At 42.6% G+C, this 23,405-nt stretch overlaps 2 protein-coding genes across 2 annotated transcripts in view; both read left to right on the top strand.

Moving 5' to 3' along the window:
* The window catches only part of LOC148105817 (protein NLRC3-like), a 261,895-nt gene extending 240,511 nt beyond the window's left edge, over window positions 1-21,384 (top strand). Inside the window, exons 3-4 of the mRNA XM_087838918.1 lie at window positions 18,636-18,812; window positions 21,189-21,384. Coding sequence (XP_087695044.1) covers window positions 18,636-18,812; window positions 21,189-21,384 — 373 coding nt within the window. The remainder of the gene's footprint in view (window positions 1-18,635; window positions 18,813-21,188) is intronic.
* LOC148105818 (protein NLRC3-like) lies at window positions 10,272-15,974 on the top strand. Its single transcript, XM_087838992.1, has 2 exons — window positions 10,272-11,911; window positions 15,911-15,974. Exons 1-2 carry the CDS (start codon window positions 10,293-10,295, stop codon window positions 15,972-15,974), a joined length of 1,683 nt encoding a protein of 560 aa, XP_087695118.1. The 5' UTR covers window positions 10,272-10,292.
* Window positions 21,385-23,405: the final 2,021 nt, after the last annotated feature.

Here is a 23,405-nt window from a genome sequence, read left to right as displayed (position 1 = left end):
CGTTTTCTTGGCGATGCATAGGGCAATAAAAACCATGTGGACTGTATTAATTTCTGTAGTGACATCATCCAAATTTCCCAACAAGCATACTAAAGGGGAGGTTGGAATTTTACATTTCAGACACTTTGATAAGTCCTCACATATCTCGTGCCAAAACTTCTGCACTGGTGGACAGAACCAAAGAGCGTGGATGTAACTGTCTGGTGTATTGCCTTGACAGTGTGAGCAGTTGTTGGCGGATGTAAAGCCCATCTTAAACATTCGATGACCTGTATAGTGCACTCTATGCAGTATTTTGTATTGTATTAATTGCAGATTGGGATTTTTAATCAATTTAAAGGTTTTTAAGCAAATCTGAGACCAGACGTTTTGGTCTAAGCTGACTGATAAATCTGCTTCCCACTTTGCAATAGGAAGGGATATTGATTCATCTATTTTAGAAAGTGTTCTGTATATTTTAGATAATAGTTTGGGGGATTTAAGAGTAAGAAATTGAACCACACTTCCTTTACAACTCCATTCTGGGAAATTAATCATATTTTTGTTTTGTAATATGTCAGGGTTATTCCAGATAGGTGTACGTTTGCATGGGATTAATGAAGACTCCGTTATTTTTAGAAACTCCCACCATGCTGTCAGAGAAAAGCTGATGTTGATGCTTTTGAAGCATTCATGTCTTTTGATGTTTGAGCTAATAAATGGTAGGTCTGAAATCTCTAGATCATTGCATAGTGCCTGTTCAACATCTAGCCAGGGCTCATCTAAGAGGGTACATTTTAACCATTCTGAGATGAACTGAAGCCTGTTGGCTAAGAAGTATTGGTGAAAATTAGGCAGATCTAGTCCTCCTCTATCCTTGGTTCTTTGTAGCGTTTTTAAGCTGATGCGCGGGGGTTTATCTTTCCAAAGGAATTTAGAAATATGTGAATCCAGAGATCTGAACCAATCTTGTGATGGTTTGTTAGGGATCATTAAAAATAAGTAATTTATTTTTGGCAAGATCATCATTTTTATAGTGGCGACCCTTCCCATGAGTGATATGGGTAGAGATTTCCATCTAGTCAGATCGCCTTCTACTTTCTTTAGAAGTGGGATGTGGTTTAATTTAATTAAGTCTGAAAGCTTAGGAGAAACAATAATACCTAAATATTTAATATTTCCAGATTGTAGTGGGGCAGAAGATGAATTGTGGAAGGAGCAGTTAATGGGAAGAACTGTAGATTTTGGCCAGTTAATTGAATAATCTGAAACTCTTGAAAACCAGTTTATTAGAGTAATTACCTCAGAGAGGTTGATTTGTGAGTTTTGCAGAAAAAGCAACACATCATCCGCATAGAGACTGATTTTATGTTCTACGTTATTACATTTTATGCCCTTAATTGTTGTAGCCTGTCTAAGTGCTGCTGCTAGAGGTTTGATAAAAATTGCAAAAAGTGAAGGGGAGAGTGGGCATCCCTGTCTGGTGCCCCTCAGGAGACAAAAGCTGGAGGATGTCTGGTCATTTGTTCTGATACGAGCTGTTGGGGAATTGTATAATATTCTTATCCAATTTATGAAAGAGTTTCCAAAACCAAATTTGTGTAAAGTTGCAAATAAAAATTTCCAGTTAACTCTGTCAAATGCTTTTTCTGCATCTAGAGATAATATTATGGTTTCAATGTTTTTATTGTATGAGTAGTCTATTAAATTAAGTAATCTACGAGTGTTTGTTGAGGAGTGCCGACCTTTTATGAAACCAGTTTGGTCAGGATGAATTAAGAGGGGGGTTATTTTCTCTAATCTCTTTGAGAGAGCTTTGCAGATTATTTTAAGGTCTACATTTATAAGGGATATTGGACGATAACTTGAGGGAAATAAAGGGTCTTTTCCTGGTTTTAGCAGGAGACTAATGTTAGCAGAATTCATATTTGGTGGTGGTCTGCCATTTTTCTTGATTTCCTGCAACATTCCATGGAATACTGGTGCCAAAATTGTCCAGAATTCTTTGTAGAATTCTGCAGGAAAGCCGTCTGGACCTGGAGCTTTATTAATGGGCATACTTATCAGGGCTTCCTGGAGTTCACCTGGCGTCAGTGGCGAATCCAGTGCCATTGCTTGACTGTCTAGTAATTTTGGAAGAGTTACGTTGTCAAGAAACAAATCAATTTCATTTTTAGACGGGTTTATTTGTGGTGAATATAAAGTTTCATAGAAATCCCTAAAAATCTTGTTTATTCTTCCAGGGTCATATATTGTGTTCCCTGATAAATCTTTAGTAGCACATATAGTTGTTTTTTCTTTATTTATTTTTAACTGGTTTGCTAGAAATCGACCTGGTTTGTTACTGTGTTCAAAATTCTGCAAGCGAAGTCTTTGTACAAGGAATTGTGTTTTTCTATTAATAATTTCATTTAATTCTAGTTTTGTTTTGCATATTTTGTTCATTATTTCTTGATCTTGGTGGAACGCGTAGGCTTCTTCTAAGGATTTGATGGTTTTTTCTAATTCCTGAATATTTTTGTTTTCTTCTTTCTTTTTGTGTGATGAGAAAGAAATTATTTTACCTCTCATCACAGCTTTTCCTGCTTCCCATAGAACAGAAGCAGATGTTCCGGGAGTGTCATTAAAGTCTAAATATGAAGTCCATTCCTTTTTAAAATATTTAATAAAGTCTTCATCTTTAAGTTGTGATGTGTTAAATCTCCAGTTTTTACTTGGCGTAGTATTATTCTTGTGTATTAGTGTTAAAGATACAGGAGCATGATCGCTGACAGCTATAGGGTGAATCTCAGTGTCTGAAATGTCACTCAGCAGTGAGCTGCTAACCAAAAAATAATCCAGACGAGAGTAGGAGTGATGAACATGTGAGAAGAAAGTATATTCCTTACTGTTGGGGTGAAGGGAGCGCCATGCATCGCAAAGGCCATAGTCGCTCATATACTGTTTGATTATATTTGTGGATTGCCAATTGCGCTGAGTTCCTGTTGTGTTGAGCCTATCCATTTCTTCATTTAGTCCAAGGTTGAGGTCGCCTCCAAGAATGAGTGTGCAATCAAGGTGTTCAGAGAGTGCACTAAAAAATCCGTGGAAGAATGAGGGTTCATCAACATTTGGACCATATATACTTACAATACATAGTTTTTTGTTCAATATTGATAGTTTAATAATTAGAAATCTACCCTCTGGATCTATAACTGTATCAAGTACTGTAAAATTAACATTTTTATGTATTAAAATTGCTACTCCTCTTTGTCTAGAATTATAGCAAGCTGCAAACACATTAGGAAACTCAGGTGTTTTAAGTTCGTTTAAACCTGTAACAGGTCTGTGAGTTTCTTGTAATAAAACAACATCTGCCTGTAGTTTTTTAAGCTGGTTAAATATCTTTAACCTCTTTCCTCTGGTGCCAGCCCCATTTACATTCCATGTGACAAACCTCAGCATGCCCATAATTGTGTGTGTATGTCTAATGATGTAAGCTGGGTGTTCCGTTTAGATGGGTGGAGAAAATGTGGAAACATCACTTGTTTGTAAATAGAAAGAGAAAAAAGTGTGGTGATAGGCTCCATAAGTCTGACTATGTGTGTGACTATTCACTAATATGAACAAGCGTGGCTTGCGTATGTGTCCTGTAAGTCTGTGCTTGCTGTGAGGCTGTTGTAAATGTGCTGCCGTTGAGCGTGTGTGTTTGCGTGATCGTGGTGCGAATATATGGAGAAATAGAGGGTGTTGTTTGTAGGTGAGTGGGGAAGTAGGTGATCACAGCAGTGAAAGACAAGAGAAAGAAAGAAACCACATAAAGTGTGAGCGACAACAAAAAAAAGAAAAGAAACGGAAACATTCCAATTAAAGTAATGACGGAGGGTGACGGTGTTATATCTGCTATGACATCATACTGATATTACTAGGTTAAACCCATGTTAAAGGAGAAAGTGTGAATGAATAAGAAAAGAGTGTAGCGGGTTCTTATCTGGAGTGCAGTCAGTATAACCACGGTGTGGTGCCGGGGTCGCGGTAGAGCTGTCCGTCCACGTAGAGCCGGTCCACGGCGATGACAGCGCGGGAGCCTTTCTGCATGAAGCTACGTCGGACTGGGAACAGGACCTTGCGTCGTTCCAGGATTTCTTTAGGGAACTGGTCGTTCACGCTGAAGTCCGTTCCTTTCAGTTCCCTGCCGCGACTCTTCACCTGTTCCTTCTGTTTAAATTGACCAAATTTGGCCACAATAGGACGTGGTCTCCCGGTCCGCGACCTCACGCCCCCCAAGCGATGCACTCTATCGAAAGCGATGTTCTTTACGGTGTCCTCCGGCAGCTTCAGGTGGATTTTAATGAAGCTTTTCACCGTTGCCTCCGCGTCCTCTCCGGTAGATTCTGGAATACCAGAAAAAACAAGATTGTCTCTCATGCTACGGGCTTGTAGATCGATAACGGACTCTTTTATTTTTTTATTTTCAGTGTTTAGCTGGGTCACGTTATCGGCGAGAGATTTGACCGACTCCCGTAGCGTGGCATTTTCAGCGGCAAGCGTTTCCACCTGCTGCTGGCTGAATTCCAGGGATTCTCTCAGAGATTTAAATTCCCGGTGTAGAATCTCCACCAGGGACAGCCTCGCATCGAAACTGGACAATCGCTTGTCGATTGACTCCAGGATATCTGCGATGTCTTTGCCGGCAGGCGATGTTGTGCCGGGGGAGTCTGCCGGACGACATCTCTTCGATGACGGCGTCTCGGTTTTGGCCGGGGAACATGCACTCTGGGCCTTCTTCATTACTAAATCTTGGAAGCAGCGGTCGATGTATTCTTGGAGAGCGTCTAAACTCTCCCCGTTGTCCTCCAGGGTGTTAGAGATGATAAGACAGATGTTGTTAGTTATATGACAGTTGGTTAGTTTATTTGGCAGTACTGAAGCTTAAGGAAACTTTGTTAAACTCTACGCTACCATTCGCTTTGTTTTTTTCCGCCAAATCTCCGGCGTCTGACGTCACCTACAACATGGGTCGCTTACCTTACCCGTCACTTCCGTCACTTACTTACAGAAACCTTTGACAGAGTTTCACTTTGTTTCAGAGAGAAAAAGAGATTTCAGATTTGAATGATTTGAAGTTTGATTTGAATGAAATTTACAATCAAATGCTTTCAGTGTTGCTGTGTTGAGTCTTTGCACGTTTAATGTTTGTATGGAAGACACAGAAAGACATGTGACTAAAGAAATCTGTGCTAGAGTGACTTAAAAAAAATAGTAGAAAACAAAACAGATGTTGAATTCTTTAGAGAATTTTCTAGAAATCTTTTTCTTTCTAAACAGAATTCAGAATATTGATCTTTGACATGGAAGCTGTTTCTACAGGATCCTGATGGAAACTCAAAGCTTTTATAAAATGTTCTCATTAGTTCTTTACAGCAGAATATCAACATATGTAAATCAAAACAACAAAAATGCACAAGTGGTGTGTGAGACTACAAATTATAGAATCAGAACTGCTGATTTCATTATTGTTAACTTTTAAAGGCAGATTTTGTATCTGAGAGGAGGGACACTTGCTGTGTTCAGTGTGACTTTAAGTTCAGGCTACCCTTGATTTAGTAGTAGGGGTGGGTTTTGATAATCGATTTATCGATTAAAATCGATTCTCGCTTGGATAACGTGATATCGATTCATTAAAATCCTGAATCAATTTTTTAATATAAATTTATTTTGCCCGAAACGCCAGAATCTCAGGTTAAACCTCCCAAAATTTCAACAACCACCAAACAGCGCGGAGCCGCCAACACATCAGAATCAGTGAGATGTGACTTTCTCACCTGACTGCACGGACACGAGCTGAAAGCCGACAGCTCGCTGATTCTGATGTTTTGGCGGGTCCGCGCTTTGTGTTTACGCCCTTTTTGCGCTGATTCTGAAGCTGCAGGTTTTATCTCTCTCAAAACAATATTGAGTAAACCAGCAGAAAAACAAGATCCAAACTACACTTCACATAAACATCGTCATGGATTCTCTCTGATTGTTTTGCTGCGGTTTTATTAGAGATACAGCTGAGCGTTTTGCATTTTGCATAATTTTAAAACGTTTAAATTTGTTCAGTATTGAACAGCAGAAATTAGGTTTTCTTTTCGGAATTAAGTGAAAGGAAAAAAAAACAGCGGCCGACAGGCTGTAAGAACGGTAGACTTGTGCATAACAAGCAACCGAATAATGCAGTAAACAGATTTTTAGACGGGAAACTGTCCTTGAAGTACAGAGAGAGAGAGAGCTGTGGATGAAGTATGATTTTATCGAGAGGGAATTCATGACGATGTTTATGTGAAGCGTAGTTTGGATCTTCTTTTGCTGCTGGTTTCCTCAATATTGTTTGGAGAGAGATAAAACCTGCAGCTTCAGAATCAGCGCAAAAAGGGCGTAAACACAAAGCGCGGACCCGCCAAAACATCAGAATCAGCGAGCTGTCGGCTTTCAGCTCGTGTCCGTGCAGTCAGGTGAGAAAGTAACATCTCACTGATTCTGATGCGTTGGCGGCTCTGCGCTTTGTGTTTACGTCTTTGTGCAGAATCCGTGTTCCTGCTCTCATTGACTGTTTTAGCTGTTTGGTGGTTTTTGAAATTTTGGGAGGTTTAACCTGAGATTCTGGCGTTTTGGCCAAAATAAATTTATATTAAAAAATTGATTTTAATGAATCGATATCACGTTATCCAAGCTAGAATCGATTTTAATCGATAAATCGATAATCAAAACCCACCCCTAGTCTGCTGTCGTACTTGTATGCATGTTTTTTCCTTTTTCAGTTTAACTGGTGATATTCATTCGTGTATTGTAGGTGAACGCGCTGATGCTAGATCATAAATTCCACAGAGTTAGTAAACTGGCCGTTTTTGCTCAATAATTCCTGTTTCATGTTCAAACCATCAGACAGAAACTCTGCAATTGTTTTTATGTTCTTCAGCCTGTTGTTCTTGAGGTAATCTGTGATGCGTTTAATGACCCTCCACATGCTCTGAGGGTCATTTGAAGAGAAATAGAACTTCATCTTTAGAGCATAAGTGGGTTTTTGCCCTCTTTATGCCCGCGGTCAGGCTCTGTTTATTGTAGTATAACACTCATAGGACACGGTGTCCTGCTGCACACACTGCACACAATGACAGCTGCAGAGTTTGTGTCTGATGTATTAAGTATGAAACACTGTTGGGATCAAATCTGGTCAGAATTAATCCAGGTGCAGGTGTGTCAGTTTAGGACCACTGGACTAACATCCAAGTGCTCACAATATAAAGTGTATTCTGTAGTAACATCCTGGTGTTGCAGCAACAGTCCCACATGGAAACGTCAACAGTCAAACTCAAAATCTCTTTTTGTCAACAATAAAATGACAGCAGACCAATTTGAACAAAGTTGGTAAAAAGCTTCAGAAATTAGTAAAATATTAAAAAGTGTCTTGATGCTCAATCATCCAGTAAATCCCCAAAAAGTTGATTCTGTTCATCTGGATGTTTTCAGCAGCATGGATCAGTGTGAGGACAGAGAGGAGGGAGTCCCTCCCTCTAAAAGCACTCTGTGTGGGGAACATGAGAGCCAGACCAAAGCTCAGAGGTGAGATGACCATCTCTAACTGTCCATGACTCTTCTCCATGTCACAGCTCAGCACTCACATCACTGCTCCATCATTATTCACACTCATACCTCTGTGTGTGTTGTTTTAAAGCCCAGAGCTGTGGGGCGTACCAGGCTCAGCTGGACATAACCCTAAAACTAATCCAGAAACTGGACCTGAACCCAGCTGTGTTTCCTTGAAGAGCAACGAGTCGAAGAGTATTATTGTAAACTTTAACAAAAGACTGTTATGTGACAAAGAGTAAGTACATTATTTTTATGAGATTGTTCATCATGTCTTTAATTTAATATTTCCAGTTTTTCCTTCCTATCTCATGAAGCTGTTACATTTATTGTTTTTCTTTTAGGATCAATAAGAGGCCAGAATCTCCTGGACCTGAACCCAGCTGTGTTTCCTTAAAGAGCAACAAGTCGAAGGATATTGATATAAACTTTAAAGGATGTTCTTCTAGTGCTGAGAGGTAATGTGTGTCTAGATGTTGTTCCTGACTCTGTATATTTGAATAAATCCTCATGTTTAATATCAGCTCAGCTCTTTTTCACACACATTTCTATGTTGGTATGTGAAGCGGTGTGTGTTGGAGTGTTTCCACAAACACAGCAGTCAGAGTGGAAAGAGTGGATGTTGTAGGAGGTGTTTGTGTAGTGAAGAGGCTGAGTGTCTGTAGGACTCCAGCTGCTCCAGCAGGTGTCTCCTTTGTGCTTTGCTTCAAACACAGTGTAGAGAGGAGCTTCCACTCAGGTGTTTCAGGTGTTGCTGGATGGAGGAGGACAAATAGTTTTTCCCTTCAGTGACACTTCAGCAGCTCAATGTTCTGGGGAGATGTTTGTCTTTATGAAGGTTTATGGATTATTGTTCTTACTCTGGTTAAACTGAGCAATACATTTTCCATCTAACATTTAAAGTAAATTTCCAGGTGAAAAAAAGATCTGCAGCTGCAGCCTCTGTGATGTTTCACAGTCTGAAAGTAACAAATTCAACCAGATTTCAAACAAAGGCTTAATATTCGTGTGTATTTGATATAATGCCAACAAGTACAAATAGGTGTTCTTACAGGTCTTAATCACAGAGGTCTGATAAGTCTGGTGACTTTCACAGTCAGCAATTTTGCTGCCTTTTATTTTATATTGGCCTTTTTAAAGCCCTTCAAATGCTCCCACTTTCATACAGAGCTTTTAATAGCAAACTCCTTTACAGTCCTTCTCCTCTCACACACGATCACACGACTGATTTGTCTGCAGCAGCTGTGTTACTGCTAGTATTTTATTATGTGTGTAATCTCCTCATATTGTTCCTATGGTTTAGTTTGACTTCCTTCTGCAAACTCAGCTGCTCTGTTGCTGATACACGTCTCCATGAATATGATTGATCAGATGCTGCCAACACCATGTGTTTCATGTGAACGCTCAGCTGAAACCCTGGGTTGACTTATCAAGTTAATAACAAGCTTCACGTGACTGTGAATGCTAAAGTGAATCCAGATAAAGGAAAGAGACCCTGCTAATGTTGGACTCACTTCTTAGTGTAGATCCCAGGAGGAAGTCCAACATAGCCAGCCATTCTTTGCGCTAGCTCGACCAAACCTGAGACCACAGTGCAGGATATTGATTATCATCTGTCTCTGTCAAGGACATTTAAAATCCACAAATAACAAAAATAATTATATTTGATCATTGAAAATATGTTTTCAATTGAAAAAGCATGAGCACACTGGTGGATTACAGAAACATGAAAACTCGTTAACAGTAAAGTTAATTTAGGCGTAAACAAAGTGTCAAACATACTTAAGTAGAAGGACTGATGTTTGTGTTAAAATACCCTCTTAAAGCTGAAATACTGATTCAACTTTCTCCAAAAGTTGATTCTGTTCATCTGGACGTAGCGTTTTGTGTGAGAAATGTTTCGTCATCATCCAGGTGACGTCTTCAGTCTCAGCTGACTGCAGGTTTCAATCTTATAAACAGTACGTTTGCATAATGACTGAAACCAGCCCACTGAAGGAACAATGGGCTGGGAGGTCAGTTCCTTAATCTTAATTATGCAAATTCTCATGACCATTGATCAACAACCACTGATCAATTGTCATGAGAATTTGCATAATTAAATTAATTAATTAAATGTTTTTAGTGTTAAAGAAATGTGTTCACAGAGGGAGAAAGAGGAAGAGGAGTGGTGTTTGTGAGGAGGAGCAGCTGTCCTGCTGTGCTTTGTGTCAGGGCGTCCTGAAGGATCCAGTCTCTACCAGCTGTGGACACTGGTTCTGCAGACAGTGCATCTCCTCATACTGGGACCAGTCTGCTTCATCAGGAGACTCCTCCTGTCCCCAGTGTGGAGAAAGATCCAGAAGCAGAGCTGGACTGCAGACAGCCAGTCAGAGCAGCTGTGTACAAAGTAAGACTGAACATCTGTCTGCTGATGGACTCATTTCTGAAAACTGGACTTCTTGTGTTGTTCAGACATTGAAGAGTTTTCTTTCTCTTTAGTCTCATTGTTTTTCTTTCTTTCAGCAGATGTTGGTCTGCAGGAGGTTTTAGATGAACATAAGATCAGTCTGAGGAGGAGATGTGAACGTGTGACTGAAGGAAGTGATGAAGCAGGAAGTACAACCCTCCTCAACAAGATCTACACTGAGCTCTACATCACAGAGGGACAGAGTGAAGAGGTTCATACCCAACATGAGGTGAAGCAGCTGGACACAGCTTCCAAGATGGACGCCCTCCATGACGCTCCAATCAGGTGCCAGGACATCTTTAATGCCTTACCTGACCAACAGAGACCCATCAGAGTGGTTCTGACCAACGGCGTGGCTGGTGTTGGAAAAACCTTCTCAGTGCAGAAGTTCACTCTGGACTGGGCAGAGGGCTTGGAGAACCAACATGTCAGTGTGGTGGTTCTGTTTTCATTCAGGGAGCTGAACCTGATCAGAGATGAGCAGTACAGTCTTCTGGAGCTGCTCCATGTTTTCCATCCAACATTACAGAAGGTCACAGCAGAGAAGCTGGCTGTCTCTCAGCTTTTGTTCATCTTTGACGGCCTGGATGAAAGCAGACTTTCATTGGATTTCACCAACAGGAAGCTGCTGTCTGATGTCACACAGAAGTCATCAGTCAGCCAGCTCCTGACAAACCTCATCCAGGGGAATCTGCTTCCCTCGGCTCTCGTCTGGATAACTTCCCGACCTGCAGCAGCCAATCAGATCCCTCCTACATGTGTTGACAGGCTAACAGAAGTACGAGGCTTCACTGACGCTCAGAAGGAGGAGTACTTCAGGAGGAGATTCAGTGATGAAGAGCTGTCCAGCAGAATCATCTCCCACATGAAGACATCCAGGAGCCTCCACATCATGTGTAGTATCCCAGTCTTCTGCTGGATCACTGCTACAGTTCTGGAGCACATGTTGACTACAGAGCAGAGAGGAGAGCTGCCCAAGACCCTGACTGACATGTACTCACACTTCCTGCTGGTTCAGACAAAGAGGAAGAAGAACAAGTACCATGAGAGACATGAGACGAGTCCACAGGAGCTGACGGAGTCTGACAGGGAAGTTCTTCTGAAGCTGGGCAGGCTGGCGTTTGAACATCTGGAGAAAGGAAACATCATGTTCTACCAAGAAGACCTGGAGCAGTGTGGTCTGGATGTGACAGAGGCCTCGGTGTACTCAGGAGTTTGTACAGAGATCTTCAAAAGAGAGTGTGTGATCTTCCAGAAACCAGTCTACTGCTTTGTTCATCTGAGCATTCAGGAGTTTCTGGCTGCTGTCTACATGTTCCACTGTCTCACCAACAGGAAAACAGAGGTGCTGAAGATGTTTCTAAAATCAAAATCATTAATGAAGATGACTTCCAGTGTTTTTGATAACAAAGATCTTGATATATTTCTGAGGATAGTCATGGAGAAATCCCTCCAGAGTAAAAACGGCCACCTGGACCTGTTTGTTCGCTTCCTTCATGGCCTCTGTCTGGAGTCCAACCAGAGACTCTTAGTAGGTCTGCTGGGTCAGACAGAGATCAGTCCAGGAACCATCCAGAGAGTCATCAACAACCTGAAGGAGATAAACAGTGATAAAATCTCTCCTGAAAGAAGAATCAACATCTTCCACTGTCTGATGGAGATGAACCACCTCTCATTATTTCAGGAGATCCAAGAGTTCCTGAAGTCAGAGAACAGATCAAAGAAGGAACTCTCTGAGATCCAGTGCTCAGCTCTGGCCTTCATGCTGCAGATGTCAGAGGAGGTTCTGGATGAGTTGTACCTGCAGAAGTACAAAACATCAGAGCGGGGACGACAGAGACTGATTCCAGCTGTGAGGAACTGCAGAAAGGCTCGGTGAGTCCAGATGTGGTGATTAACATCATTGATCAGTGTTGGTTAGAAGTTTAATTTTGAAAATAAAATCAGATTGTAACCACAAAGTGTTTGTGTCCATACGCTGCAACCTTCCACACCATTCCTTTATTGTACAGACTCAGCAGCAGCTCCATGGATCCCAAATCCAAGAGTGGAGAACAGATTTGAAGTGTTTCACATCCATGCAGTCACAGCTGTTTCCACCATGTTTCCACTGATATTAATCCTGTTCAATGACACGTTTCATATCAGTGAATATGTTCTTTAGGACGTCCACTGACATGTTTAAGTGTCCTGCTGGAAATCACTCAAATCATCCATGAAATCTATGAAAAATCCTTTTAGTGTTTCTAACTACAACATGATGCAAGATGGCGGCGCGCACAGACGCAGCGGCTCACTGCTCCTCACGTTCGGTGTTTTGTTTTTTACTTTTTCTACGTGTATCTGTGTGGATGTGTGTGTTTTTTATTATTATAAATTGAGTAGAGTCCACTTACAGTCGTCAGGACCTTCTGAGTTTGGGATTACGCTGTGCAAGGAGCATTACAACGGACTACCACCACTTTCACGGCATTCCGGAGGACATAATAAGAGCTCCAGAGTCTCCGTGGTTGGTTCTTCCCAGCGGCAAGACAAAGAGGAAACGTAAACAAAGGAGGTACAAGCGTGGCTGCAGGGTGGGCCCACTAGCTCGGCTAAAGAAACAGCCATTTAAGCCACCGCTTCCGAGTATTTTCCTCTCCAACGTCAGGTCCATAACCAACAAAATCGACGAACTGAGATTACAGATTGCAGTCAACAAGTGTGTACGGGACAGCAGCATAATATTACTCACAGAGACTTGGCTGCAGCCATCAATTCCTGACTCGGCTATTGAGCTAGCAGGCCACACGGTCCACCGTCACGACAGGAACGGCCACTCCGGTAAGATCAAAGGAGGGGGTTTATGCATCTACACCAATGACAGCTGGTGCAAAAATACAAAGACTGTAGACAGCCATTGTTCCCCGGATTTGGAATATTTGACTGTGAAGTGCAGACCCGTCTACATACCTCGCGAGTTTACTGTTGTCATGGTAACGGCCGTGTACGTACCACCCGATGCTAATGCTAACTCGGCCATGGAGGAGCTGCACAAGACAATAAGCAACCAGCAGAACTCCCATCCAAACGCAGTGCACATTATAGCTGGGGACTTCAACCATGCTGATTTAAGGTCAGTATTCCCCAGATTTGAACAGCATATTACATGTGCAACGAGGGGGAAAAACACACTGGATAAAGCCTACAGCAACATCCAAAAAGGCTACAGAGCAACCCCTCTACCACATCTAGGTTTGTCAGACCACATGTCCATGCTGCTGATCCCTGCATACACTCCCATTAGGAGAAGAGCCCCCCCAGTCACAAAAACTGTGAAAACCTGGCCAGAAGGTGCATCACATCAGCTGCAGGACTGTTTTGAAAACACGGACTGGAGCGTGTTCGAACATCAGGACCTTGAAGAGCACACAACATCAGTGCTCTCATATATTAATTTCTGTGTCAACAGTGTCACTGTGGACAAACGTCTCTGGGTGTATTCCAACCAGAAACCCTGGATGACTAAAGAGGTCCAGGTCCTGCTGAAGCAACGTGACGCCGCTTTTAGATCCGGTGATGGTATGCAGTACAGTGTAGCCAGATCTGAGTTGAAAAGAGGCATCAGAGAGGCCAAGGCAGCGTACAAGAGAAAGATCGAAGACCACTTCAGCACCAACAACTCACGACAGGTATGGCAGGGAGTTCAGCACTTAACCAACTACAAACCTTGCAATACCATGTTGACTGAGGGTAATGCGGAGCTTGCGGAGGAGCTGAACCACTTCTTCGCACGCTTTGAGGTGAAGGGACCAGAGGCAGCAGCAGCAAAAACATCGGACAGCAGCAGCAGCCCAAGCCTCATAGTGCAGGAATATGAGGTGAGGCGCACACTGAGGGCAGTGAACCCCAGGAAGGCCGCCGGACCAGATGGGGTAACCGCAAGGGTCCTAAAAGAGTGTGCAGACCAGCTGGCTGGGGTCTTCACTAAGATCTTCAACTCTTCACTGTCCCAGTCCTGCATCCCGCCGTGCCTAAAGTCAGCCACAATTGTCCCACTGCCAAAGCGTACTAACATTAGCAGCCTCAACGACTACCGACCAGTTGCTCTAACACCTGTTATAATGAAGAGCTTTGAGAAACTGGTCCGACGTCACATCATGTCCTGGCTGCCACCCACGCTCCAGTTTGCATACAGAGCTAACAGATCAACTGAAGATGCCATCACCTGGAAGTGCAGGGCCGTTACGCCAGGCTGCTCTTTGTTGACTTTAGCTCTGCTTTCAACACGATACTCCCGGACAAACTAATAGTTAAACTGCTGGAAATCGGACTTCCTTCTACCACCTGCCGCTGGATCAGAGACTTCCTCTCAGACCGTGTACAGAGAGTTAGAGTGGGGCCTCATCTTTCCTCAGCCCTCAGCCTCAACACCGGCTCTCCACAAGGCTGTGTACTGAGTCCCCTACTCTACACTCTGTACACACATGACTGTGTTAGTTCCCACCCAGACAACACAGTCATCAAGTTTGCAGATGATACCACCGTGGTGGGGCTCATCTCTGGGGGAGATGAGATGGTGTACAGAGCTGAAGTTCAGAGGCTGTCAGATTGGTGTGTAGATAACAACCTGGACCTTAATACCACCAAGACAAAAGAACTGGTAGTTGACTTCAGAAGGAGGAAGTCCGAGCTGCAGCCTGTCAGCATCAACGGGGAGTGCGTGGAAAGGGTCTCCAGTTTCAAATTTCTGGGAGTGCACATAGGTACAGACCTCCAATGGAGCTCTAACACCTCCGCGGTCTTAAAGAAGGCCCAACAGCGTCTCCACTTTCTGAGAATCCTCAGAAAAATGGACCTGAAAAAGGAGCTGCTGAACGTCTTCTACCGCTGCTCCATTGAAAGTGTGCTGACGTATTGCATCGGTGTGTGTTTCTCCAGCTGCACCACAGCACACAGAAAGGCACTCCAGAGGGTCATCAATATGGCCCAAAAAATTATTGGACATCCTCTTCCCTCCCTGAAGGACCTCAACAGCACTCGCTGTCTCAAGAGGGCACGCAGCATCCTACAAGACGGTACACACCCAGGACACCGGGTGTTTAAGCTGCTGCCGTCCGGCAGGAGGTTCAGGCTGCTGAGGTCCCGGACAAATAGACTCAAGGACAGCTTTTACAACAGGGCAATAGCCCTGATCAATGCAAGTAGCTGACCTGATTGGCTACCTCCCTGGACTTTTTTAGGGGGGAGGTAACAATGTTTAAAACAATAATAATATTTATATTTATAACAAGGTGCAATAATAATTAATGTGCAATAATAACAGTGTGCAATACACATACAGTTATTCTTCTTTTTTATTACTAAGTTATTATACTGTGTTGTGTTGTTTGTGTTGCGTTGTGATGTGTCATATCGTGTCGTGTTGTGTTATATGTAGTGCCGACGTAGGACAGTTTTCCAATTTCATTGTACTATTGTACTATGTATGACTGTGCAATGACAATAAAGAGTTATCTTATCTTATCTTATCTTATCTTATCTTATCTTATCTTATCTTATCTTAACTTCACCCTCTGTCCTCTCTCTCTCTCCATCCTCCTCACTGCTTCTTTCACTGATAATCACACAAACATCATATTCAGCTACAAAATAACACAATAATATCATCTGATGATGATTATGATAAGAGCAGGATCCACATTTGATATCAGAGTAACACACTGCTTGGTTATGTGCAGTCATCATCAGTGACTGTGGGTCAAAAAGAAGCTCTCTGATTGGTTGCTGACCTTGGTCACCTGTCCACTCTCAACTGTTTGTGTTTGCTCTCTCTTTGCTGTCTCCATCCTCTCTCTCCTTTCTCTCCCTCTCTGTCTTTGTACCGTCACTCAGGTCCAATGGAAACAGTGACATTTACAAACCAATCAAAGACAAACTGATCCATGTCAGGTTATAACAATATTCAAAGTGAATACAGGCTGCTGCTGGACACAGACAGGTAACATCATTTTGACTTGCTGTCACCTGGATCTGGACTCATAAACACTGAAGCCCTGAACAGGAATACAAATCATTTTCTGCCAACTAGCGACACACCAGCAGATAATGGCTCAGAAAGCTAAAATGAGCCAATCATTTCTGTGTTTAGTTCCCCTGAAATCAAATCTGATATCAGCAGCTCTGACTTCATTCATCATTATTGTCCAGTGATGAGATTTCTGCTCCGTTTGGTAACAGTCAGCAGGTTTTCCTGCGTGTGGACGTGAACAGTCGTACCTGACAGCAGGTAGCAACAGAGATCATCTTTCCAGCTGGAACTCTTCACTGAGCTGAACTCATTCAAAATGTTCTGGAGTCAAAACAGGAAACAGTCCAAATGTGTGTCTTCACTCTGACTCTGGATCAGATCTCAGTGACAGACTGTGGACATTATGGAAGCCTAAATGTGACACCATCTTCCTCCTTCATCTGCAGATTAAAGCCAAACAAAGATTCTCATTAAAAGTCTGCAGGTCTGAGAGAGACTCAATCGTTGTGTCATGTCAAACACAGTAAGAGGAGCTGAAGCACAGATGTGAAGAGCAGATTCATCAGATTATGACCTCACTCTGTTTTGTCTTCATATTCATTCAGTCTGTGTTTATAATGCAGATTTTCTGCTTTTATAATAACACATTTTATATTTTCTAACATCACAGACTGACTCAGTGTGGACTCTCAGAGTCTCACTGTGAAGTTGTGGCCTCAGCTCTGAAGTCCAACCCCTCCCATCTGACAGAGCTGGACATGAGTTACAACCTCAAGCTGGAGGATTCAGGTGTGAAGCTTCTGTGTGCTGGACTGGAGAGTCCAAACTGTCGACTGGAGACTCTGAGGTGAGTTCACTGACTGCGGCTGTTGTAGTTTTTCTTTATTTCAGGTCTTTGATTGATGTTTGAAACTTTCTTTAGTTCCTAAATGTTCAGGATGTGTCTGAAGACAAATGTGAAGAAGTTTGAGTGCTTTCAGAAATCTTGTGTCCTTACAAACGACTGAACAAAGGTTTTTCCTTTTGGCTCCAAACAGAAGTGACAGACTTGAGCAGGGTTCATTTAAAGGCTGACAGAAGTGGAGTGGTGACAGGGAGATGTTTGACAGGACAGTGTTTCAGCCTCCACAGGTTCATGTTGTGCTCCATCAGTCAGTGAAGATGAAGTCAGTACTGATGAGGCTGTAGAGTGTGTGAGGGATGTGAATGAGGAAGATGAAGATCTGATGATAGCAGATAAAAACAGGCTGCAGAGACTTTGAGCCATACAGGGCACACAGTGTGTGTACAGAACAGCTGAAATCATTATGGAGGCCTCACTGGAATATGGAAGCATCACAGTACAGCTTCAGTGAAGCATTAAAGTCTCTGATATGAGATGAGAAATGAAGCAGCCAGAGCTTTTTCATGAGTGGAAATCCACTGTGACTGTGAGCTGCTGCTGCAGCCTCCAGATTAGCCAGCAGCTCATCCTGCTCAACATTTTCTCACCAACTTTAATGGAAGTGTGATGTTTTCAGCTGGAGGGATGGTTAGGGTGGCCTCCCTCTCCTCTTCTTCTCCTCTTCCTCTTTCATTTGTAAAGCCACTTCTGCTGCTTTCATTCATTTCGAAGTCCTGTAGCTGAGTTTGGGAGAGACTAACAGCCTCGGCAGCAGAGGGGAGAAAGGCTGTAACACCACCACTTTGCTCTGTTCTACCTGTCACATCATTTTATCAGGAAACTAATATGCTCATGTTTTTACTGTGTTTGACTTGAAGATGTAAGAAGATCACATGGTGCTTTTTATTATTGTGTTCTTTGTTTCCTGTCTCTTGGATGGAGCCCAGCTGTGCGTGGCCCCTGGGCCTGTGGTCAGAGTGTGTGCTGGATAATCCGGCCCAGGATGAGGCCAAACTGACATGGGATGAAATGTCTATCACATAATTGAGCTCAGTGTAGTTTCATTTCTGCACAATATAAAAACAACCACAACTTTATTCTGTCTTTTCTATGTTATACTGTAGACTTTCTTTGATACTGTGTCCAAAAGGAGCAGCTTTTACTTTGAAGGGGAGCCGTCTCTGTTTCCTCTTCATGTTGGATGATGGAAGCGAATTAGTGTGTGATGTTCTTTCAATGTTGCACTTTGTAGACGGTCCCTGAGCCCTGGTCTCACAGCCAGTTGCACATAGAAACCAGTGTTGTTAGTCCAGGTCAGAAGATGCCTTGTTGGAATGAAAATGAGCTTGTAGTTTGTCTGCTTTAATAATGTGACTGGAAAAAGGTGTTGGACTTCAAATATGTCCATTTCTTTCACACTTCACCTTTAAAAGTGAAGCCTTGTGGTTCCTGGAAGGAAAAACATGACTTTTTCAAGTCTTTGTCCTGTTTTTATGATAAATGTACGACTTTAATGTGAAACATTCAGAGTTTTTTCTCTTGTTGTGTTTGTTTGAAGCTGCTTCCTGTTGGCTTCAGCTGTTTGGAGTTTCCATTTTCTAAACTCCTACATTCTGAACATTCTTCAGCTCTGAACAGATGATGAAACACTGAATTTCAAGCTCACACTTTGTCTAATAAACTTACATCTTTCATTCTTTATACAGATTGATGAACTGTGGTTTGTCAGAGATCAGCTGTGATTATCTGGCAGCAGCGCTGAAGTCCAATCCCTCCCATCTGAGACAGCTGGAGCTGAGCTCCAACTACAAGCTGCAGGATTCAGGAGTGAAGCATCTGTGTGGTTTCCTGGAGAGTCCAGGATGTGGACTTGAAACTCTGAGGTCAGTCAGCATGTTTTAGTTGTGCTGAGATGAATATGATGTGAAAGTTGTGCTGACACTAAACTGCAGACATCAGGCTGATATTATACTGATCCACACTGAGGATCTTCATGGTAAAGTCTGTTTTCTTCTTCTCTGGTTTAGTCCATTGACTGCAGCAGAACAATGTTCACATTTCAAACAGTGATACTCAACGTATGGCCCGCGGCCCACACGCGGCCTGCCCACCTTTCCTGATTCAGAGAGAGGGGACCCTGATTAACTGTGTAGTGTTCTTCCTCACAGTTCTAAGTATCAGACACAACAATGAATAATCCACAGCTGACTGTCTTTAGCAGGTCAAAGGTCACGGCACACAGCAGACAGTGGGAAATATTATAATTCATTTATCAGCACATATCCATATGTATAAAAACAAAGCTGACACTTTGAGACTTGATCAGAGCTGTGATCATCACAGCCGAGGCCTTTGTGTCAAAGTCACTGAGGATCAAACAGAAACACACGAAGCAGATTTTCCTGTTCTGGCTTTTTATAGCAGAAAACCTTCAAAATATTTTGCAGTCGATCAAAAACTGAAGCAAACCATGAATCAACATGTGAACATGACCTGATGCTGCTGAAGTGAAGCAAAGTTACAGAGGTTTGATTACAGACACAGCTGAGAGTTTGTAATCTGTCATCATTTTAAAAGGTTTAAATTTCTTCAGTATTGAACAGCAGAAATGAGGCTTTGTTTTCGGAGGCCGACAGCAGTGAACACAACAGCAGACTGGTGCGTAATAAGCAGTGAATAATGCAGAAAACAGATTTTTGAAAGTAAACTGTTCTTGAAGTACACTGAGAGAGAGAGAGCTGTGCAGGAAGTAAACGTCAAAGTCAGAGAGAATTCATGACGATGTTCATCAAACGTAAAGCGTAGTTTGGATCTTCTTTTGCTGCTGGTTCACTCAGTTTTGGTTGCAGACAGATGAAACCTGCAGCTTCAGGATCTGTGAGCTGTCCACTTTCACCCCCGACGGCGTGTCCGTGTACGTGCCGTCGAGTGAACGATCCACGCTCTGTGTTTCCATCTTTGTGTGTTTAGCTGCTCTCATTTACTGTTTTATCTGTTTGGTTGTTGTTGAAATACTTTTGGGAGCTTTAACCTGAGATTCTGGCAAAATACATTTATATTAAAAATCGATTCAGGATTGAATGAATCAACATCCTACCGGTCGCAGCAGATGGCCGCCCCTCCCTGAGCCTGGTTCTGCCGGAGGTTTCTTCCTGTTAAAAGGGAGTTTTTCCTTCCAACTGTCGCCAAAGTGCTTGCTCATAGGGGGTCATATGATTGTTGGGTTTTTCTCTGTATCTATGAAGCGCCTTGAGCGACTTTTGTTGTGATTTGGCGCTATATAAATAAAATTGAATTGAATTGAATTGAATTGAACATCGCTTTATTCAAATTAAAACCATTTAAATAGGAAAATCCATTTTTTTACACCCGCCTCTAATGCTGGGTAATGTCAGCTGGTCCATGTGCAGCTGGCTGTGAGGCTCATAGAGCGTCTACAAAGTGCAACACTGAAAGAACATCATCCATAAATATTGAGTAATAACTGGACTCTCATACAGCGAGACTCAAATGCCTTCAAACATCAGCTTGTCCTGCTGTTCCAAGTCCAACACTGAGTTTGTAAAAACATGTTTGTCAATAATTTTGTTTGGTTTCTGAGGAAAATGATTCAATAACTTGCTGCTAATACACAACATTTCATCATATTTCCTCATAACCCTCTTTTGTCTGAACATTTGATCCCATTTGAATTTGCAATAAAGGATCCACAGAGTTTGGTGACAATAATGACAGTAGATGTTTGTGTGAAAGTGCTGGAAGCAAATTAGTGTGTGATGTTCTTTCAGTGTTGCACTTTGTAGACGCTCCCTGAGCACTGGTCCACAGCCAGCTGCACATAGAGACCAGTGTTGTTAGTCCAGGTCAGAAGATGACTTGTTGGAATGAAAATGAGCTTGTAGTTTGTCTGCTTTAATAATGTGACTGGAAAATGGTGTTGGACTTCAAATATGTCCATTTCTTTCACACTTCACCTTTAAAAGTGAAGCCTTGTGGTTCCTGGAAGGAAAAACACGACTTTTTCAAGTCTTTTTCCTGTTTTTATGATAAATGTACGACTTTAATGTGAAACATTCAGAGTTTTTTCTCTTGTTGTGTTTGTTTGAAGCTGCTTCCTGTTGGCTTCAGCTGTTTGGAGTTTCCATTTTCTAAACTTCGACATTCTGAACCTTCTTCAGCTCTGAATAGATGATGAAACACTGAATGATTTCAAGCTCACACTTTGTCTAATAAACTTACATCTTTCATTCTTTATACAGATTGGTGAGCTGTGGTTTGTCAGAGATCAGCTGTGATTATCTGGCAGCAGCGCTGAAGTCCAACCCCTCCCATCTGAGAGAGCTGGACCTGAGCTGGAACAACAAGCTGCAGGATTCAGGAGTGAAGCATCTGTGTGGTTTTCTGGAGAGTCCAGGATGTGGTCTTGAAACTCTGAGGTCAGTCAGCATGTTTTAGTTGTGCTGAGATGAATATGATGTGAAAGTTGTGCTGACACTAAACTGCAGACATCAGGCTGATATTATACTGATCCACACTTATATGTAAAAGTGCTTTGGCCCAGCAGGGATCAGCTTACAGGTAAAATACAGCTGCTGGACGAGATTAGCATGTCATAGCTATCTACCAAACTGCTAACTGGGGAATTTCAGGCCATCTATGGATCATTTTTGCTAAATGTTCTTTCAGCTTAGGCTCACAGGGCTGGAGCCTGTGCCCTAGCTGTCATAGGGCAAGAGGCGTGGTCCACCTGCACATGTGAGCAGTCCATCACAGGGCCAACAGAGAGAGACAGAGAAGCACTCTCTCACATCCACACCTACAGCCAATTTAGAAGCACCAATGAACCTAAGCAGCATTTCATTGGACTGTGGGAGAACATCCAACCTCCACAGAAAGGCCAACAAGCTTCAACCTACAACCTTCTTGCTTTAAGGCACTAGTGCTAACCACTTTTCCCCATTTCAGCCCAAATCCTGCATCTTCCTGTTTCTGACTCCAGGCCAGCTCCACTAACACTTTCTCATCAGACACTGCCACCTAGTGGAGGAAGTCTTAGTTCCAATTGAAGCTTCAGATTACAGTTAGTTCCTTTACAAAGAGGTGGAGGTGGTGGGGCCACAGCACCATCATCACTGAGTGCCATAGGACACATAATCTTTGTTTCCATATGCTGGGAACTTCCTGTTGTTCCAAGGAGGACTGGAAAATGTGTGAAAATCTCCCAGTCAGTTCCTCACAGCACACTTCAATCATTTCCCTCCCACAGCATCAGGACCAGGGCTTTTTCTCTCTTTGATCCCACTAAGAGATTTCCACACAAACACCTCATCAGTGGGACTCTCAGAGCTACCAGCCCTTTGCTACAATCACAAAGCTCTTCATTGAAATCAATGATATCAAAGCTGGAATCAAATGAGTCTAAGTCTTCTGCTGATTCAGCATCACATTCATCTTTGCTCCTTGTTCTGCATCTCCACCATAGACTTCATTCCTTTCCAAGCCAGCCTTGAGTGTCCTTTATTCAGCTCATCCTCTGCTTTACTTTTACACCTGATTTTAGCTGCTTTATCTCTCTTTCAACAACTTTATGTGCTTCAATCTTTTTCTTCTCTCCCTCATAACAAGACAGTTTCTTCTGCCTGAAAACATGTTGGAGTGATTTACTAATCCAGGGCTGCTTATTGGGGAAAATACTTCCTGTTTGAAAAGTAATCCCCATTTTTCCCAGAAAGAAATGTAAGTAGAAATCGATGATCTAAGTGAGAACATAAGCCTTTAAAAAGTCCCAGTGGGTGCAGTCAGAGCAGTCCCTCAGTCCCAATATAGAGTCTTTGGTCCAGACTGGAACAACTGTGTGCCCAGTTTGAGCTCTCTTCAGTCCTGTGACCTGACAGACCCAGAGGGGCCATCACATCACATTTAGAAGCTCCCCTAATGTAGCCACAACACATGTCCAATACTTAGTCTGTCTTGTTGGACCAACTGGAAGAAATGATTCAAGGACTTAGTCACAGAACAGAGATTCAAATCTCCAAAATCCAACTGGCTGCATCAGGACATATAGTCTGAAACTGCACAGTTTCCTGTTTGAAGCTGCTTCCTGTTGGCTTCAGCTGTTTGGAGTTTCCATTTTCTAAACTTCTACATTCTGAACCTTCTTCAGCTCTGAACAGATGATGAAACACTGAATGATTTCAAGCTCACACTTTGTCTAATAAATTGACATCTTTCATTCTTTACACAGATTGATCGACTGTGGTTTGTCAAAGATCAGCTGTGATTATCTGGCAGCAGCACTGAAGTCCAACCTCTCCCATCTGAGACAGCTGGAGCTGTACAGAAACAACCTGAAGGATCCAGATGTGAAGCAGCTGTCTGATCTTCATCAGAGTCCAGACTACAGACTGGAGACTCTGGAGTAAGTAGAGTGATGGAGTGAGTGGGTGGTGCTGTCAGCAGTATTGTACTAAACACAG

This window comes from Neolamprologus brichardi, chromosome 3, assembly GCF_056152115.1.
Source record: "Neolamprologus brichardi isolate AB-2024 chromosome 3, ASM5615211v1, whole genome shotgun sequence".
Taxonomy (NCBI): Eukaryota; Metazoa; Chordata; class Actinopteri; order Cichliformes; family Cichlidae; genus Neolamprologus; species Neolamprologus brichardi.
The sequence above is the reverse complement of the archived record's forward strand: the minus strand, read 5'-3'. Positions and strand labels throughout refer to the sequence as shown.

Bases quoted from the DNA above. Each gene is read 5' to 3' on its own strand.
- LOC148105818 (XM_087838992.1), top strand. From the start codon at position 10,293: ATGGACGCCCTCCATGACGCTCCAATCAGGTGCCAGGACATCTTTAAT. The intron at 11,912-15,910 runs GTGAGTCCAGAT...ACCGTCACTCAG, and splicing joins AGGAACTGCAGAAAGGCTCG to GTCCAATGGAAACAGTGACA.